At 39.4% G+C, this 21327-nt stretch overlaps 1 protein-coding gene across 1 annotated transcript in view; it reads left to right on the top strand.

Moving 5' to 3' along the window:
• Positions 1 to 15842: 15842 nt before the first annotated feature.
• The window catches only part of LOC104466768 (kelch-like protein 32), a gene marked incomplete at its 3' end in the record, with an annotated part of 13285 nt that continues 7800 nt past the window's right edge, over positions 15843 to 21327 (top strand). Inside the window, exons 1-2 of the mRNA XM_010080299.1 lie at positions 15843 to 15941; positions 17371 to 18097. Coding sequence (XP_010078601.1) covers positions 15843 to 15941; positions 17371 to 18097 — 826 coding nt within the window. The remainder of the gene's footprint in view (positions 15942 to 17370; positions 18098 to 21327) is intronic.

The raw sequence follows: 21327 nt of genomic DNA on the forward strand, positions 1-21327 counted from the left end.
ACACTTATGCTCCATTTTGAATCTCCTGGTAGTGTTTGTGGAGCACCAAAAGTATTCTCCAGCAGAAATACCACAGAGTTCAGTGCTGTTGGAAATTTTATGGTGTATGCCTTATAGCAGGCTGTTATGATGGAACAGTTCTCTGCTGAAGACAGGCCCACATACATCTTCCATACCTCTCCAGTGATGCCCATATTTTCCTATGCAGAGCAACGGTTTCTAAAGTGTTCCAGTACAAGCTTGCCATTCCTTCAGTGCAGTACTTGTTTTCTTTTTTTCCGTCAGTCTTTTCATTATACAGAACGATTTTTAACATAGAGCAAAATTCATGTTTCTCAGGGGTATATATATGTTTTGATGAAATGTGGACTAAGTGCCTTGCTAAATGTGAACTTAAGTTTTACTGCAAAACAAGAAATGACATAAAATACTAAGTGAAGGAAAGCATCTTGGTAATGAACGTTGTCTTTAAACGCCTTTCACTGTTCAAGGAATAAGCTTAAGTGCTCTCTTGGGCAATAAGTGAAATCATGTCTGGTGGTCTAATGCTTGTCCCTAGTGAGTATTTAGCCTAAGCAGAAAACCACCACACTAAAACATGACTGCCGGCCTCTCATCAAGAGAGGCAGAGGAGAGAAAAAAGAAGTTTGATGCATATCAAGGCTGAGGTGAATCAGTGAAGTTATATGGTAAAATTAGCATATTGCCCATAACGTTTTGCTGGTTTCACCCCCTTTTTAGTATCCTTTTCATGAGCAGACTATGTAAGAGTGCCAAAGACCCACCCCTGAATCCCGGTACCCACTGTGCTGGATCTGTGTTGGGTTGCACTGTGTATCATGACTAGCTGCAAGCAAGATTATGTAGTTACCCTCAAATAAGAATAGTACTAAAACATAACCTCTGATAGGATGTAGGTTTCCTTTTCTTAAGGCTAATCCTCATAACTACTAGTATCTTACCTGAATTGACCATTTGCAATGGTAATATTCCTTACGATCTCTCCATGTGGGATTCATTTTTATAAACATAGGCATGTTCAGCATTTTTGGTAGGATATCTGTGGTATATAGGCTAATCTGACAGTTGTGGCACGGGATCTGCAAGAAGATCAGTGTCCTCTGGAGCTGCAGACTGGACAAAGTTCATGCAGGCTACAGTGGATCGAGGCAGTGGATGTAGGCAGCTGACTCTCATACACTGCTCTGCTGATGTGCTCCGGTCATCCACATTTTTCCTCGTATAATTTCTGCATCATCTGTAACAGTAATGGCATTTTGGCTTACAGTGAAAATGAATGCTGCCCCTATTGGCACTGTCCCCTTGCTTTATGAAACATCTTCCCCCTTTGTCTGCCTTAACTTGAATGTAATGGGCTCCCAATCTTGTCCTTTACGGTGAAGTTTTGTGAACTTTATGTATGTTTTTGTTCTGAAATTTTGAAAGTTTATGCCAGTTGTTTCTTGAATGTTAGCTAATCTTGTTGCTGTTATTTATCAAGTATAGCAGTAGAGAAAGGGATTTTCTATATTAAAACTAGGTTTATGTTAGGAGCATCTGTGTGCTCTTCTAATTTTCTTTTTGGTACGTGTCCATTCCAATCAGAAAACTTGATTATTTTGCTGCTGTTGCTGTGAGCAATAGAGAAATTGCTGGAGGGCATTACTTTTGCCTCAATGTCCTACAGTAACACTGCTTCCACCGTGTTTGTCTCGGATAAACTTGAGAACCGCACACACCATCACACCAGTATTTAGGAAGGCTTCTGTGCCCACAGTTCTTGGAATTTAGGTCACTTCTTCAGATAAGCAATGGATGTGTTTTTTGATTTAGAAGGCCAAAAAGAGGACACTGAGGTGTGCACACAGCAAGACTGCCTCTGTGACATTGCATTCTGCTTTTGAATTAGTCAGTCATGGTGGGGTTTGTGTTGGCTGTTACGCTCTATGTGGCACTGATCTACTGGAGGTTAGCTGAAGTATAATGGTGTAACAGAGGCGTATGGTTACACAAAAAGAACACTGCTCAGACCATAGTGTTGTGAAAGCCAGGCAAGGTTGGAAATATACATTTCTTTCATTTTTAAGGTAAATTAAAGAACAACATAGATAAAGTCTAGACTACACAGATATCACAGGTGATCAAATGAGGCAGTTCATTGTTACTGTCTTACTTAATGTCTTCCATTCAGAGATACAAGTGTTAGTAGTCTCTGCTCTTTCAAAATCCCAGTAAAGCTGTTTAACACTGTTTCTGATGGGTCTAAGCCTGTCAAAAATGATAGAAAATGAGAAGCTTTTTTGAGATTTTCCAGCTGCATATTTCAATAAGTTTTTCTTTGGTAGCTGGTAGAAGCATTATCTGTATTTGTAACTATAGAGCTGAAGAAGATGGAGAAATAAAATTGAATTACAGGTTGTCTAAAACCGTGCAAATTGTCAACAATATATTAGAATCCAAGTTTTGGGGTTACGTGCTTCCACTTGTACCTAAACTAAATGTGTAAAGTTAGATGAAGTAAATTTGCACCCATATGTCTAGACCTGCTGTTAAGCGGGTACAGTTCAGCATGATTGAGATCTGACTGGCTGTTGTCCTTTGCTATCAGTCCTGCCCCAGGACTGGGACACTAGTGGCTCCAGGGGGGTGAGGAGGCAAGGAGATGGAAAAGTAGCAGAGCTCCTGCACATCCTTGTTTACTCCATTTTACGTTGGCAGCTTCCAGATGTGTGAGTGAGCTGCGGAGCTGGAGGTTTCGTTGCCTCCCAACAAAGGGGTCCTTATACTCCTTTGATCACCTTGGACTCCCTCGTGCCAGGGAGAAATGGAGGAAATTACAACAAATACATTTATCAAAAAGATGTTAAGAAGCCTCACTGTGAAGTAGCTTTCAAGCTAGAGGTCTATGTGGGATAGTCATGACAGATGGAAAGATCACAGTCTCTGAAGTGAGAATCTGTGCTGAAAAGCTTTCAAACTGCTCCTTTAGGGTGGAGCCTCTTTCAGTGTTCGTGTGAAACTGTATAGGACTGAATTTTATGATGTTCACCTTTTAGCAGTTGCAGTTGTTTCAGTTTGCTTCAGAAGTGATTTACTCTGTTTAAAGAATAAATTTATGTCAGTTTAAATCTTGTACTAGGGAAGCTCTGACGTTCCCAGTTCGTGAGATGCATTTAAGATCTTAAGTGCATTTACAAATGTGGCTCTAAGCATTTAAGTCACTTTTTAAGTGACTTAGGACATTCTTAGGACAATTAGTTGATTTGGAAAAATTAACTCATCACTTAAAAGTAATATGAGTCCTGAGTTAATCTGAAGCCCATCATGTGGGGGTTATAGACTAAATCAGAGTCAATAAAACTGACATAATTAAGAAGAAGTGATATGATTAAAAGGGAAACTATTCTGGTCTCAAAAAAGCTGAGTGAGCTTCTGCTAGTGTACTTGCTTGTTCTTTTTGTATTTAAAAAGGGAATGGGGAAAAAAAGTCCCTATATGAAAAATCAGCCAAAAGAAATACCAACTCCTAAAATACATACATGTGCTGTTAGGCTGAGATACAGTCTTTACAGTATTTGAGAAAGCAGAAGTAAATTGTCTGCTGGCAAGAAAAGGCCTAAATGTTCCCACAGTTAATATTAGTGGGCCCATCCACATTAAAATGAGGTTCCAGCAGTGCGTAGGAGTTGAAGAATCAGATTTACTAATGCATGACATGGACTTCAGCGGCTGATGTGTGATGACTGCAGGGCTGAGGTGACTGGGAGAAAGTAGGGGACACTTGGCCAGCTTTTGGCTGTGATACCTGGATTGGTAAACCGACACTGACCTTGTCAGAGGGCTGAGTTAGTTCATTAAAATAATAAAGCAGAACAAACAAGAAATAAAGTTCCTGTAGTGAAGGTGCTGGTGATATCACTGGTTAAAAAAAAATATAAAACCACCTGGTGATTTCACTTGAAAAAATTGACCTTGGTGATTTTGTAGTAACATGGCATGTTGAGAGCATACGTCTACATAAACCAGCTAAGGAGAGTACGTGCTTTGATGTTCATTTTTGTATGTGACCCGAGATATTAGTGACATAAAAGTCCTGTATAGCTGTTGTCAAGACTATTATAGAAAATGATACATTTTTATGTGATTTGTTGGATTTGCCTATTAAATCTGTAGAAAATTATACCCTAACAATAGGGAAGAAGGGAATAGGAATCTTTCTATATTCAAGAACCATTTAGACTAATTTTCACAGAGCTGAATTGCATTTTTATAGAATTTTGTCGATTTTGTGCCTATTTCATTCTCTAACAGTTTTACTGATGAAAGCTTCTAGATTTCTGTCTCCATAGAGAGCCACTATACTGCTAAAATATATTTCAAGGGGAAAAATAACAAGAGAGGAATAGTAATAAAAGCAACGTGTATCAGATGGTGAAAGACTGTAATTTCCACTTATAATTATGTACCAGCAACTTATTTTAATGGGAAGTGTGGCTATGTAAAGTTTCAGTGCATTTAATGATGGCCTGAATGTTTCCTCTAGAAACAAAAATTAGTAATTCTGTATTTTTAAATGATGGCTGATGTGGGAGTTTCTTTTCTACCTCCCACGCACTCTGCCCTCACCCTGTTTGAGAAAAGAGAAATGCTGTCCTAAACTTTGATCTCCTTAAACTGAAATCAAATCACAGTTAGGAGCCCTAGTTAAACATCTGTGTTTATGAAGAGACAAGCTTCTGTTCATTGCAACTTCAGAAAAACTTATCAGAGATAAAGCACCTTGCAGTGTTGGTTTTGCCATCATGACAAATGATGGAGGGTCCAAACTTGAAGCATTTTGTGATGTGTTAGAAAATGGATGGCAAGAAGTTGTTACCTCAGAGCTTCTTGCTGTTTGATCCAGTTATGAAAGAGAGGCAGATAGATCTATTAAGGTCTGTAGGTTTTAGGAGCCTATGAAACCACATTTTAGGAATGTTTATGATAGGGGGCTTGCTTGCCATTTCTAATTATCTTTATAGCTGAACCTGTTTGGAAGGAAAAAGCGAGGTTTTGGTTTTGTTGCTTTGCTTTGCTTTAAACAAATTTTCGCCCTCCACACTCCTTTCTGATGATCTTATTAAAGCAAAATTTACTTTGATTGCAGGAGTAAGTAGACAGTTCCATTGTGATCAACCCCAGCTCATTTATTTTATTTGTGTACACTTCCAGGTGTGATAGTCATTGCAGTGCACAGGAAAACAGAGTGGTTGTCAGAGGTGGGGTAGCTGTTGCAATAGGGACTATGCACTGGCTCGTACAGGTTTTAAACAGTTGTACGTATGGAATGTCATTGCTGGGCTTGCACTGGCCGTTGATTGTTTCTTCCATCATAGCAGAAGAAGGAGGTAGCTGCAAGAATTTCCAGCCTTAATGATTCTATGATTTGTAGATCTGCCGTTGTAGAGAAGCTTCAAATGACTGTAAAGGAAACTAGTCCTTAGTTTGAGGACTTGACAGCACAAGAACACACTTCTCTTAAAGCGTACTATGGGATAGTCTTGTCTTTGCTCCTCCGAGAGGGTTAAGAAAGAATGCAGTGCTTCATTGCCTGTATGGAGATCTACTTTTCAGCTGCAGAAGTATCTCAAATACTTTTGGCAGATAATATTTAGGGATCTGTTTTGTTCTCAGTTTCAGATACCTGCATCTTACCAGGCTTCGTTCTGTGACGTGGAGCATAAAAATCTCCATAGGATTTTTGGTAGTGGGGTAAAGAGACTCAGTTATGGACAGCTTGAGGAGACAGAAGATTTTGGTTGTGTGAGCTGTACCATTGGTGTCTTCTGTCATATCACTTAATTTTTGTCTCTCTTAGTTCCCGTGTTGGGAAAACGGTTGAAACGTACACTTCTCTCAGAGAAGCTCAAGTTTTACTGCTTTTAAATTGCTTTGAGATACTTGGAAGGAAAGTGCTATATAATTTTGAAGTTCAGATTCCCCAGAAGGTGTAAAATGGCAAACTTCCATGAGCTGTGATAATTTACAACAGCTGAGAGTTTACCTTCTGTCCCTACCTTACTTGGAGCTAGAGTAGATGAAAAGTTTAGTTTTTCCATTATAGCAGCGCTTTGAGTAAATATAATGATTCATTATTGTGTATAATACTACATATTATTGTAGTTCAACTAGCCTTTTGTAAAGCTGATTTTTGATCACAGTTATTTTATTGCAAGTCTGAAACGCTGAAATATTTTTATTGAGGTTAGTCAATGTCTTCTAGGTAGGTTTCTGACTAGTCTTATTTCCAGTAAATGTAAGAAAAGATAAAATAAATGCATTGGATAAAGGGTGTAAAAGAAGCTAATACAATTTTGAAAAGCGTACATTATATTCTTAACTGTTATTATAGAACTGACATTTTTTAAAATGTGTTTCATAGCAAACATATACATAAAGAATGAGACTAACACTGTCTCTCTCACAACCTTTTTGTTAAAATAGTTTCCCTTCTGGGAAGGCCAGTATCCGTATGCAGCACCAAGGAGGAAGGAAGCTCACGGCAGAGCACTGGCCTGAGGATGCAGGGGACTGTACTTGGTTGGTAGAGAGTTTATCTTTGGGCTGAAGAATTCCCCCCTTCCTCACAAGGATGTTGTGTGGAAACATTTATGAAAAATTTCTGAGACAGAAATACAGCTGTTAAAATGGTTACTAATTGAGCTGTTTCATTATGACTACGAAATCTGCCAAAGACATGTAGGTTATATGTCCCCCTTGTACCTGTTGAAGACTGTGCAGGACTATTTTTGTCTAGCAGCCCTGAGAGAAAATTGGACAACTGGTGATTGATGCTTTACAGTTTAAATGCTTTAAGAAGATAGATCTTATCAGCACTTGAGGAAAAATTAAGAAATACTTTTAACACATTGTGATTCACTTTAACACCATTAATTTTGAGAAATGTTTGCTATTAATACAGCTGCATTATATACCTCTACCTTAAGGTAGAGTATCACCATATCATATCACAAAATGCATCATTTGTGCTGCTAGACAGACTTTGGCCAACAACTCTTCTTGCTGCATGTTATTCAGTGCTGAAAGATCAAAATCAAATTTCTGCCTCTCGGAAAGTGGCTCAGACTGCAGGCTGGTGTTCTGAAAGCTGCGGGTTGTCATCTTGACATCATGTAGATCCCAAAACAGCGAAACTCCAACAAAGAGGTATAGCATTTCTTATTTAGCAGATCAAGATCTTCCTCAAGTACTACTCTGGACAAATCCGCCGCAGCTTTTGCAGACTGATAAGAGGCCAGGGGAACATCCACTAATAAGTGCTTTCACTCTCCAGATCTAATGAACCTTGGAGTTCTCTAATCTTCCTTTTGGGCCATGTATTTCCTGAAGTCAGAACTCATTTATGTTTGGCTTCCCTCTAGTGCCTTGAGCTTACTGTCTGATCCCTCAGTCCTCCAAACCCTGCCCATCTGTGAAGCTGTGGGTCTGAGACTGGATAGCAGTGATTACAGTTGGGTCTGGAAGGTTGCACGTTTTGTCTTTCCTCCCAGCTGTGCTCTCAGACTCCAGTTCGGAAATGCACTTCAGCTGCCTGCCTTGTACAGAAAGCCAGTGCTGAAGCAGGAGTCTAGCACTAGTGTGGGGATGGCTGGGTAGGAGTTGGGGACAGATAGCAGAATGACAGCATCTTTGAATATGTGGTGCGATCCTTGTGGCGGGGACGCTGGGAATGTGAGACTTTGCTATTTGTGTAGAGAAGCATGTTTGCTTCCGAGCCTTCTCTCTGCTCCATCTGACAAGCAAAGCACGTGGTGGCAGCTTCCCAAATTGTTACTTCCTTTCTTCGTTGGCATGTTAGGAATGTTTTGGGGTCATTCCCAGAAGTTCACTAAATCATTATGTATATGTTAACCATTGTCTTTATATTTGGAGAAGGTTGGTGTTTTAATATTTGAAACAGGAGGAAGGATGAAACCGAAAAGGAAAGCTGTCAACCGAGTGGAAGCACTGGGGGGAAGTGCTTGCCAATCACTGGAGGACTAGGCAACTTTTCTCATGCTTTTATCTAGGACTTGGAGCCAATAGATCTTCCTTAATTGGGCTGGGTTGGAGCCTTCATCCTATCTGAGGGTAGGAAGACTTTCCTCACTATGCAGATAAAAAGCACCAGAGACCCTGGTCCTTTCAACCGGATTACACCAACAGTAGACTTCAATAAATTACAGTGAAATGGGAACAAGTGAAAATGGCATCCTTTGTGTCAACAAGGATGTGCAAGCCTGCTCACAGCTTCTTCAGCTGAGATCACTCGTGTGTTTTCCATTTAGATGAATGTTCTGCTTAGAGCCCCAAATTTTTAAGGAATTAAAACTTCCTTTCTGTAGTGTGAGGAAAAGGTATAGGAAACAAAATTTCTTAAAAGCCTTTGGTGTTTATATCAGTCTTCTCTATCCACTCCCCCTCAGGCAAATATTAATCTTTGCTTCTAAGCTGCTTTTTTTGTTTTGGTGTGCTGACTTGAACGTTGGTGTGCATTTTGTGATGTGTGACAGACTAGAGAACATCTGACAATGACCAAGATCACAGAACAAAAGATTTACCTCTTGTCACTTGAAATACTTGCTCCCTTCAGAGGTACAAAGAGGTTCTTTTGATTTACCACTCCTTCCTTACAGGGTGTTTCTGAGGATGGGAAGCCACGTGGCTGGAGCTGGGTGAGGCTGGGAGAGGAAGTGAACTGGAACTGAGGAGATGCAGGAATCTTGGATCTTCCAATCTTTGGAAATTTTGCCTAAGCATTCCCCAGTTTTTTTAATTATTTTTTTTTTTTACTTTTCATTTGTAGGGTGCTTGGATTCTGTGTAAGAAACTCCTACTGGGATTGATTCATTTCCTGTCCTTTTGAATGTGGGAATGAGCAACCCAACCCACCAGAAAACTACATATTGATGCTGTCAGAGGCATGATAATTGGTCTCTGCTTTCATCTGCAAACAATCCCTTGTTTGGATTCCATTATTCATTCTAAGAGGAAAAGGATTATTAATGCAGTGTTCTTTAATTTTTTTTCTTTTGTGTGCATGTGAGAGAGACAACAGGAGAGCAATAACGCAATAAATATATTGGCTAAGAGAAAACATTTGCAAGAGATTCTTGCCCATTTTTTTTAATCTTCTCTTATCATGAAGAATGTGAGCCATGATAAATTGTTGTGCTAATCAAACAGCACTGAAAGGCTAGGTCATTGGAAGTCTTTAGTCATTTTGTGCTTTTCAAGAGTGAATTTGTTAAAATTATGCTGAATGCTCACTTAAAGCCTGGGCTGAAAACCCTACCTGTGTTTTATAACTCTGCACTGTCAGAACTCATAATAAGTCAAACATTCTTTCAGAGGTACTCATAAGGGAGAAAAAACCCTGTAAATTTAAGAGTAATTTCAGATTGTAAATGAAAAAGAGAGGCACGACTGTTCATTTGCACCAATCATGCCTTCCTTTCATCTGCTCTGATTAGGCCTGGTGCGGTTTCATCAAACTACTCCATCACTGAGCTGTCACTCCAGTCGTCTGTTGATTGAAAACAATCAGGGCTCTGATGGCACAATTATTCTGACCCTTTAACTAGAGGCTGCTGTGATAATGAAAGGTTGATTATGATAGTTTGTGCCTCTTTCAGTTTGCCAAGAAGGTTAATTTGGGCATCAGACGGATGTTTAATGGGCGCTTGCTGGCTACACTGAGGTAAATGAGAACGTGCAGTCTTCGATATTGCACGGATATAGTTTGGCTGTCAATCATTGTCATTTTGAGTTTGTGCCTCACACTCTGGAAATCACATTTTATTTTTTCCTTGGGATTTAATTTATTCTGTGCCCTGAGGAAGTTCTTTCACTCTGTGACCTTCACAGTAGCTTTCTCTGTCTTTTTTCCCTTCCCTCAAATGGAGCCCAAAGGCATAACACATCTAGAGGAACATTTTTCTTTCATTTTTCACATTAAAAAAAAAAAAAGGAAATTTTAAAATCCCTGTTTATCAACTCACCCCAAACAGAGCAAATGTTTTAATTCTGATTGTAAAATCAGCATGTGCAAATGAAAGGGTGCCTGCTTGCTAACGCAGCGCCACACAGGGGGCCGCTTCCATAGACACAGATTTGTAAAACTGACAAACAGGTAATTCTAAAACGTCTCTGTGTAAAGAGGGTGGGGGATGGCACAGCTTTATTTTCACAGGCTACATGCGTATGCCTCAGCCTGGTGCCTTGTAAATATGGTGTCATCATTGTACTACAGCTTTTGGAGTTGGAAAGTCTCTCATCAAGGTTCAGGGGCAAAAGGCATTTCATTGCTGATTCAGAGATTATTAATATTTACTGTGTTCAGATTTAGAGAATCCTATGCATAATTTTGTAGTTGTTTGGCTCAAGGTGCAAAAGAAATGCAAATACCTCATAATTTTGATTGTTCTACATGCAGCTCATTACAGTCTTATTTTCATGCACATTTTTAATTCAAAATGAAAGGAGGAAAAAGATTTCTATCTGTAAGGCTCTCCAGCATCTAGGTTTGAGGGACTCATTTTCCATGCTGCCCACAACTGTCAGATCGTGCCTGATTGGCAAAGAGTCTTGAGGCTGTGCTACGTGGTTACTAACTTCTAAAAATATTCACGTGCAACTCATGGCTTTGAAAAATAGTGTTTGATGGTTTGGTTTTTTTTCCAGAAACAATTCTTCACCCATATGTTTTTATTCTTAAATGGATGATACAGTTCAATGTAGTTCACCTTACTTAAATAAAATGCTTAAATTGATATTCTAAACCCTCTGGGTTTGTCCTTTGTAGTCTCTGGAGAGACAGAAGGACTGAGACCCTTCAGAGATCCAAATTCAGGCCCTTTGGAAATCCCTGTTCATTTTTAAAAAGTGGAAATTCATAGCCTTCAGTGGACTTTGTTTTATAGCTTTAATTGAAGTCCTGATTTATTCATGTGTTCTGCTCCTGGACTTGAGCTTTGAAGAGCCACACTTTGAGGCAAGAGCTTCCAGTCTGGAACACCTGAGGCTTGTGGAGTTAGATAAAGTCCAAGGTGAGGCCAAATCAAGTACAAGTGTAGAGCCAAAATATATCTATTCCTAGTGTTCTTGAACACTGATCTAGTAAAGTCCAAATTTTTCTTTTTGAAGTACCCTCTGCGCTTTAAAGTGACTGATGTAGTAACTGTGTTGCTTTCATGACTCCTTTTGGTTTATCGATTGATAGGAACAGATCTATAGCATTGTCCAATATGGTAATGATACAAAGATATTAGTTTGGTTTTTTTTCTGGCCAAAATTTTTTGCTCGTTTTAAGCAACAGAAGGACTGCACAAGTGAGATTTGTGTTGAAGGAAGGGGTTTGTGGTTCTTTCTCTTTCAAAAACATCGTGATGAGATTGCCAGTCAGAAATTGGATAATTTGTGTTGAATATATCTGGTCTCAGTCCAGAAGAATACTTCTCTCCCCTTTTGTTTCCATATTTAAAATTGTCCTTTCTTCTAAAATGAGAATGTTCACCATATTACTACAGTTAAAATTTCCATTTGTTTTAATGAGACAGTATGAGTTAATTGTTTCAAAACCTTATGAAATTTTATGCTTCCTTTTATTTGTTGTTGCTTAAAAAAAAAATAGCCCTCCAAACCTCTTAATTTTTTTCCACTGCTGTCACTTTATGGCTTCATCTTTGTTATAAGAGACCTCAAATGGTATAAACTAGCATAATACCTTCGCTTTCTACAACATAAATACATCAGCTAAAGAATAGACCAAGATTACTTTAATGGAGTTCCCATGGCCCCTGCCCCTTGCAGAGCCCGTGGCTAAGGGACCGTTTTCTCTCTCAGAGTGCTGTAGACATAAACTTTTCCTGACACTGGTTTTGTGACTTAAGTAGTGTCCAAATGACCTGGGTCTAATGAGTATGTCAAGCTTTTGCATTCATAAAGCAGCTTGGCTTTTCTGGTTAGAAAACTCTCTGTAATGTCAAGAGAAGGTCTCACACGTTTCCCAGCAGAGGGGCATAAGGGTTGCAGGGGAACACTGTGTTGGCAAGGCACAGGCACACTGGGCTTGCTTGCTTCCTGGGATAGCTGGCAGCCCAAAAGAGCAGGTAACTACTTATTGCAGGGTTATCTTCAACAGGGACGAAACTCTTTAATTCAGCTTTAACATCCACTGTGTCTATGCCCTCTCTGGCTGTGATATGTATGTGATACACACATCATTGACAGCAGGGATGGAAGGACCACGCTCTGAGGCTGTGAGAATGAGACTGTCAAAGCACCATGCTGGAAGCAGAAGCAGCCATTGGAAATGCAATGAAAGCACAATCCAACATGCAGGTGTGTTTAGTTGTACACTTTGATTGTGCCTCAATATATTTTTCCATCTGTTTTCTGATGTTTTGAGAATATACTCCATTGCTGAATCAAGTAATGTAACCTTGGAGAAGAAAAATCCTTTGGGTTAAGGCTTTAGAATAAGAGAATTAATCTGATTTGAAAATCCTGTGCTTCTGAGGGTCTACTTTTGTCATTTACTTAGTTTAGAAGATGAATATGGGAAAATATATTATTTATTAACGTTGATATAGGCACTAGGCTGTAGCTTCCTTTTATCACACACACATACATTAAAATTAATAGAAAAGAAGCTTCTAGCAGTTTGTTTGCCTATATGGAAGTAGAAGTAGAAGTCTCCTTATTTTTGTAAATTATTTAGCAGTGATAAAGATATTTTAAACAGCAGAATTGTGGGTGCTCTCTTTGTTTTTGCTTGCTGACTTGTTTGAGTTTTAAAGACAGTTGTAATTTGAAGTGCTGCTGGTATCTCTAAGCTTAGAGAAGACTGAGTGTCTTTCCTTGCAGTGTCATAAAGTATGCAATGGCTTTTAAGTTAATTTTGCCAATACTGATTATGGATGCTAATCACTGCTTCCAGAGAGGCTAAAAAAATAGGTGCTATAATTAGTGTATAGATGGGGTAAATTTTGGAGTTTCTATGTAGGCACCAAATTTCTACGTCTAGATTAAACAAAACCTGAGTTAAAGTGGTGACACTTGCATTGATAAATATACAGATGTTTGCTGATATGCTACATGAAAGTTTGCGCTTCTGCCATATGTTCATGAGGGTTGTATTTGCCTGCTTTACACAGAAGGAGATTTATAACTGCATTACAGGCCATCAGTGACTATTTCTACTACAAGTAAAAGACTTGTTTGGGAACCTAATTTTCTTTCTTTTGAACTTTTCCCTCCCCAGCCTTCCAATAGCTGCCAAACCATGCAGTGACTAGAATATCTGTTCACCCACACAGCTAACTCAATTTTCATCCATGCCTCCATAGTGTGAGACACCATGTTCTGCTAGAGAGCACTGTAACAGTGTGTACTGCATAACAAATGTGTAAGTCTAAGGCTCAGTTTGTAAGTGCCCCTAAAACCGTATGGGCTGTACTATAGTCACAATTTAGGAGATAGTCACATATTCTTTGAAATACATATAAATACCTACATTTCTAGCCTAAATTCATAGCAATTATTTAAAAATAGTGTCCCAAAATGAATATATGACTTTTAAAAACCAATTAACAGCTATTGTTATCAATAGCAAGACAAGGAGATAAAAACATTATAGCTTATATCTCATATGGCCTTTTCTCTGCCTTGGAGTGCCACAGATTGGGTGTGGGTCACACAGAATACTGTAGTCAAATTGTGTTCAACAATAGCTTGACTGGATCTGGACAGGACCTTCTAAACACATCGTGATTCCCAGAACTCGGCTGCCACCCTAAGGCCCAGTAGAGCTCCTCTGCTGATTATCAAATACCTACAGACCATCCAGGTCATATAAGGTTCTTAGCTCTGCTTTCTAAATTAATGAATTTCTAAACTAATATAGTGAAACGCAGTACTCCACTGCAAACTGATCTCAGACAGGGAATGTGGTAAGAGCTGGTAGCTCCCTACACAACACAAAAGACAGCCTGGGATCCACCTTACCTTCCCTATTGCTGTTGCTCATCAGAAGGGAAAGATGGAAGTAATGTAGACCAAAGATCCCTTTAGGTGTAGTGTGTAGAGGATCCCAAGGAGGCTGCAATAAATTTAATTTGGAGATTCAGAAGTTTTCATAAATGAAGATGCAGGACAGATGAGCAGGAAAGGACAGAAGAAGTTTTGGGTCAAGACCAGGAATAGATTGTATATCTCCTCTGAGTGCAAACAGAATCTCTGTCTCACTTTGCACAATCTCTGTGGTCATTTAGAAATTCTGTGATTTTAGAGAAACACTAGGTATTATTGGTTTCAGTTAAACATTTTTTACAACTGCAGGAACACTCTCAATACAGACCAAACTCAGTATGAACCAAGTTGCTTTTGCCAAACTTCATGCAGCAGAGCAAATGTATTGTAATGGAGATGTCCATCTCTCCTGCTGCAGATTGGCACACATCCCATGTGCACAAATAAATACAGATCCTGTGTCTTTGAAAGGTATGAGTGTTTGTAGTGTTGCTTGTGTGTTTATTTAGTGAAGTTGGGGTGGACGGAAGAAGAAACAAAAGAGGAAGGGTGAAGTTCTAAAACATTAACAGGCGTTAATGTTAAACTTCCTTTAAAAGCCTTGTGGTTACCAAGACCTTGCATGCTTTTAAGAGTCTGTAATGTCTGTCATTATAGCACAGGTGATACCTCCATGATGCCATTTTAGATGTGAGTGGAGGCATGAACTATAAGCAGAAGAAACCATTCTGTTGGATGCGATTGATGAAGATAAAAACTCAGTTTTTGTAAATAATAGCAACCCACACATCGTTTAGTTGGTATTAATTCAATTGATATCTTCATCATGATGAAGACAGCCTGAATACCACTTCAAGTGTCTAGTCAATGATGAGAGCTAAGAGCCTCTGAAGACTTTCAGGAGTGATTCACATGGCCTAAGATGTTGAGTAGGGAGTTGCCTGAAACCACTCAGTAGGAGACACCTGACACATGGCTTTGGTGCATTTAGAACGTGTGAATATAATGCTCAATGATTAGTCCATAAACACTTTCAAATGTGTTTAATTAACTCATTTTTTACTAAGTCTAAATACATATAGCTAGTGCACACTTTGAAGCTCAGCACAGCATGAAAGAGGGTAGATTTAGATAGATATTAGGAATAAATTTTTTCCCGTGAGGGTGGTGAGGCAGTGGAACAGGTTGCCCAGAGAAGCTGTGGATGCCCCATCCCTGGAGGTGTTCAAGGCCAGGCTGGATGAGGCTTTGAGCAACCTGGACTAGTGGAGGGTGTCCCTGCCCCTGGCACAGGGGTTGGAATTAGATGATCTTTAAGGTCCCTTCCAATCCAAACCATTCTATAATTCTATGATTTAACCCACTGAATCACTGCTATAATTTTTGATGCCCTTCATTGATTCTATGTTTCACGGGGGCTGAATAGCACAGTGGAGCAAAAGGGTTTCAAATTAATCTTAATAAGATGGTGGGTTTGATTTGTCATCTTCCCTCTCTGACAGAACACAGAAGCAGCAATAAATTCAATATACCATGCATATGTGAAAACCTTGAGTAAGACAGAAGGCTTTCTTTTCAGCTCCTTCATGTGACATTCCCATGAGCAATACAGGACAGTAAGTTTTAGCTGAGACTATTATTGCACGACTAGTTAGAAACTCCTGCTCAACAAGTTCTTTATGTCAGCATGAAATGAAGTATCAAGTAGAGGAGTTTGTCCTCATCCAGACTAGTTAATGTCTGTTAATGGATGAAGGAATAATATGGGGGTTATGTTTCTGGACAACCAGAAGGTGGAATGGTCTTCAAGCACTTTTGAAAATATAATTCAGATTGAGAATGATCTTGACAGATTGGAGGAGTGGCCTGAAGTAAACAATAGAGAGTTCAGTAATGACAGAGAAAGCACGAGGCTTTGTGGAAGTTCCTCAGAAAAAAAGAGGTGGCAATGGTTCTTAGTCATAAGCTCACATATGAATCAGCAATATCACAGTGCACTGACAGTCTCATGGAGTGATGTACAAACAAGAATTACATGGATTCTTACAATCAAAGTGATCCTTCCAATCTCTACTACAGCCTTAAGAGGAAGATTTTATACAGTTTTCAGCAGCAAATATTAAGAAAGAGGGGCATTTCCTTTCAGTAACAGAGGACTGTAAGCCAAGAAAAAGGGGTTTAGAAAAGGTGACACAACCTGGATTGAGAGACACTTTCTCATTCACAGAAGAGGAAACTGCAACAAACACATTAAAATGCATCAGAGGTGGTGGAGAGGAGGAAGGCAGCAAACTGCTTTTCATCCTGTGTGTGTGGATCAATTTCAAGTGTTGGTCTGGGCGTTCCTGAGCTCTGGAATATAAACCCGAAGTTGGAAAATGAGGCGGTGAGCTGAAGGGTTTAGAGCTCCTGCATAGGTAAAAGGAAAATCTGGCTGAGAGGATAGCTGAGCATGGGGATGGTTTTCCTGTGGAAGTTTGAGTGACTTAATCACTGGAGTTTTTAAAGAACAACTTATACCAACAGTTCTTGAAACGGTTTATGCCCTTGCTCGCCTCTTTTAGAGCTGGTTGGATTCAATATGCTTTATGTAATTCAAAGGCTATGTTTAATTTTGGCTGTTGATACCAGCTGCAATGGCTGAGCAGTTTCAGAGTCTTTCTTGCCACTTTCAGTCCCAAACCAGCAGAACCTCTTCTCTGAATCTCTCTTCTCTTGCTTAATTTCTGGTCACTTTATAGCTCTCTCCACTTTATGAATAAAATAAATGAAAGAGGAAAAAATATTGACAGATTCAGTATGTATTTTGTTATATTCCTTCAATATTTTGTCATAAATAGAACGAAAGATGGAGGGGAGAAAGGGCTTTTCTAATCATACAGCCATAATCTTACTTTCTAGTATACCCAAGGTCTCCAGTGATTACAAAGACTTTACATTCGTATTATTGCTCCAGCAGCTTGAGTCTGGGATGTTGTTGTCTTCTACAGAATTGCTAACAGTTTGCACAGCAAGAGTATTGCATAGTGGTATTGCAACCTGATAATGCTGTGGAAATTCTTTAGGGGGACTGGTGCAATACAAAGCTTTTATATGTATCATAGGTGGAGTTTTAGTAGGTATCTTTTGTGTTGATTCACATGCATTTATAACTACTTTTTATATTGATTGATATCACGCCTGAGACAAGTATGTAGCTCTTCTTGGAATGCAAGCACAGTTTTCAGAAGACCAAATTTTGACAGAATTGTACACAAATAATTGGTGTCTTGTTTTTCCCTTCCTTCCCCCCACTTTTAGCTGGCTGTGAGGTGGTTGGAACACAACTGCCGCTACCAGTACATGGATGAACTGCTCCAGTATGTCCGCTTTGGCCTTATGGATGTGGATACACTGCATACCGTAGCTCTTTCTCATCCTCTTGTCCAAGCTAGTGAAACTGCGACAGCACTTATTAATGAGGCCTTGGCTTACCATCAGAGCGTCTATGCACAGCCAGTTTGGCAAACCAGAAGGACAAAACCTCGCTTCCAGTCAGACACTCTTTACATTATTGGTGGGAAAAAACGTGAAATCTGTAAAGTGAAGGAATTGCGATACTTCAATCCGGTAGATCAAGAGAACGTTCATATCGCAGGGATTGCAAACTGGAGCGAGCTAGCGCCTATGCCCATGGGGAGAAGTCACCACTGTGTTGCTGTCATGGGAGACTTTCTTTTTGTAGCTGGTGGAGAGGCAGAGCACTCCACAGGGCGCACTTGTGCGGTGAGAACTGCCTGTCGATACGACCCCCGCACTAACTCTTGGGCTGAGATAGCTCCGATGAAGAATTGTCGGGAACACTTTGTGCTGGGAGCAGTGGACGAGTACCTCTATGCAGTGGGGGGCAGAAATGAATTGCATCAAGTGTTACCTACAGTGGAACGCTATTGCCCCAAGAAGAACAAGTGGACCTTTGTACAGTCCTTTGATCGATCGCTCTCGTGCCATGCAGGATATGTGGTGGATGGTCTTCTTTGGATATCAGGTAGAAAACGTTTCACACAGTTTGAGGTACTTACAAAATACCAAAGTAATGTCTCGAATGAAACTAATAAATATTCTTTTGTTTATATGCTAGGATAACTTTTGTCTTAGGAGATGGGTATTTCAAAGAATTTAAGCCTGGAAGCGTAAAATCAAGACTGATGAGAAGTATAGGAGCATAACATAGCTGTACAATATTTTTTGTCTGCTAAATATCTCTGTCTTTCAAAGCTGCATATATCATACGTGCTACCTCCACTCATCATTCATAAATCACAGTGAATTGAAATGATAATGCGCTTTTGGACATATTTCAGAGGACAAATTCTGTGTGCTGCTTAAAAACAAAAATCAAGACCCAGTTTCTGTAGTATGATCTGGTGCCACTGTGTTTGTTTCTGATAATGGAATGGAGAATTAAGTGTTTGTTGGCTTGCGTAAATCCAGGGCTTGAAGGCAGGTTTATGAACTGCTCCCGGTTGCTCTTCAGGATATTGTAACAGGCCAATGTGACCTTTGTTAGAAATCACACATGGCTCTGCCTGTCCATATCTGGTGCCGCTGTGTTTGTTTCTGATAATGGAATGGAATGGAGAATTAAGTGTTTGTTGGCTTGCGTAAATCCAGGGCTTGAAGGCAGGTTTATGAACTGCTCCCGGTTGCTCTTCAGGATATTGTAACAGGCCAATGTGACCTTTGTTAGAAATCACACATGGCTCTGCCTGTCCATAACAAGTGCACAGGACTGCCTGGATGTAATTATAGCTTTATGGCACAAATAGATGAAAGTATAGTCTTTGTAATCATAAACTAACATATCATTTGCAACTCAGTCTGATTTACTTTTTACTTTACATGTGCACATTGATGGGAGTTGAGGACATTGTGTCATCAGTCTTTGTAGTGACTTTTCTGGTATTAGTTACTTTGGAATAAGGTCGATGCTGTCTACAGAAGATTTGACAGAAAAATATCCACGTTCTAGTGAGAAGGGTTTAATGGAAGGTTATAGAGTTGTAATATTTATCAAGGAAATTAATGAGTAAATGGGGCCAGCCCTTGAGGAAAATGTTCAGTGATTGCCATCTTCACTCTAGATACACTCTGGGGATTTTAATATGGTCTGGGATCCCTCTGGTGAAAAGATGGTATATGAATGAAAGATGAAGTTAGCTGCCTAGGCCTTCGCGGTGCTTCTCAAAGTATGTCGTTTAGGTTAGCGGAGCTCCTTGCAGATGTATCTTTCTGCCCATGTGGATTAAATGGCATTGAAGGAGTCCTGTAAAGTTTGTTTTGTGTGTTAATCTTGAATTGTGCCCATGGTGGGCTTTGAGACCCAGGTATGGTACAGAAAAAGGTTTTCTGTTTTAGGGTACCAGCTCTGCATGTTCAGAGCATTACCCTGTTTATTCACTACCTTCCACATTTTATCAGTGGAGAGGTATGTGTGCCTGTGATGGGCAATTCAAATACATGGATGCTACTACTACTGTGTCTTGATCTTTTTTTGTTTTTTCTCCTCTTGTGGTTTACGTTTGTCAGTATCTATTTATGCAAAACAGGACTTTCAAGGACATTTTGTTAAATATATTAATATAAAATCTTTGAGCACTAGAAACATCTACCAGAGTATGGTCCTTGCTCCAGTACATACGTTTTTTCCTGTACAAAAAACAAAACAAAAAACTCAAGGAAGTATTTATTAGAGATTTTTTTTAAGTCAAATGTGAGATTGTTTGAAGATTACTTTAAATCTTTCCAGGTATGCTAGGAAAGGGAAAATTATGCTGAGGATCAATTAATGTGCTTGGTTACGTAAGTGAAATGTACGCCTTCATATGTGTTTAAATACTATCTGCATTTATATAATGAAGCAGTGTGATACTGTGTTGAAAGATATACCTCTAATACAGCTGTAGAATCAGGGGAAGAGGTAAATGGAAGCCTATTAGATGAACTCTTTAAAACTGGGAAAAACAACAAGAAATATTTTATGAGTGTTTTTCCATTTAGATTTGAAAATGCTACCAACACAGCTTCTGTTGTAAAGTCATACTAAGGAGCAATGTTTTGGCAGCGGAATAAGATAGACAGGACTTTTCAGTTCTATTTTGTACAGTTTTTGAGAAATATTGAGCAGTTTAGAGTTGCTAGATTCTGGCAGGTTATGAATTAAGAGAGCATGCTATGCCATACTTCAGTAGGGTATTGATCTGAATTATGTACTCACAGATTGAAAACTGTGTTCTGTGTATTAAATAGAGTTATTTTATAAATAAAAGTAGATGGAGATATAATAACCCTAGCTAGCTTTCAATTATTAATTAATTGCTTAGGGCCAGAATGTAGCCCACTGTACGTGTATATTCAGGTGCAGGGCTATAGTACCCTTATTGTTTCAAAAATATCAGTAGTCACTGCTGAAAAAATCCACTGTTCATCATCAAATATAAGGTGTTAGCATAAGAGTAATCAGTGATGCAGGAGGGAACCTGATTTTGAAGTATGTGGCCTAAAATTAAGTAATTAAAAAATTAGTCTGAGTTAGGAATGTTTCTGAGCTCTGTCCCTGCTGCTTCTCTGGGAAATATGGGTCATCAAGAAGAGCTCTCAAAGTCAGTCTGCTATTACCAGCTGGGAATGTCACCATGAAAATATGCCCATTTTTTTAGGAGGTGAATAAATAGTGATAAGCTTCTAGCCCTTGTATCTGTGGAGTCATCAAAACATGACCTACACAGAGACCGTTTACTTTATAGTGAAAGCACCAGTGCCTCTGCTACAGCCCCCTGTCTTCTAAAGGCTTTGCTAATCAAAAGCTGATGACACTTAAGGGGTTTCTATTATTATTATTGGGATTCATTGTCAGCTTTGCTTTGCTACTCCTTTGGGACAAATACAAGATGGAATAAAAAATAATAGAGCACAAAATCATGGCCAAAGCAGCGTGGAAGGGAACTGTGCTAAACAAAAGGCTGTACAAGCGTAAGCACACGCTGGCGGTAGGAGGTGGGTGGCCAGTGTTTCAGGTGACAGAGGGACTCCTAAGCTGCCATCACCCCTTTGGGGTTTTTAACCTGCCAGCAAGGCTCAGAGGGAGATTTCTGTAGTCTAGAACTAGTTAGACCCTCTGGTCAGCACAAGTGGGTTCAGCTCTTGAGTTTTCTGAGTTCCATATAATGTGGAACATATTTTTATCTTTGGGTCACTACTTTTTCTTGTCCTCCCCCC

The sequence above is a fragment of the Pterocles gutturalis genome, unplaced genomic scaffold (genome assembly GCF_000699245.1).
Source record: "Pterocles gutturalis isolate BGI_N339 unplaced genomic scaffold, ASM69924v1 scaffold9939, whole genome shotgun sequence".
Lineage (NCBI taxonomy): Eukaryota > Metazoa > Chordata > Aves > Pterocliformes > Pteroclidae > Pterocles > Pterocles gutturalis.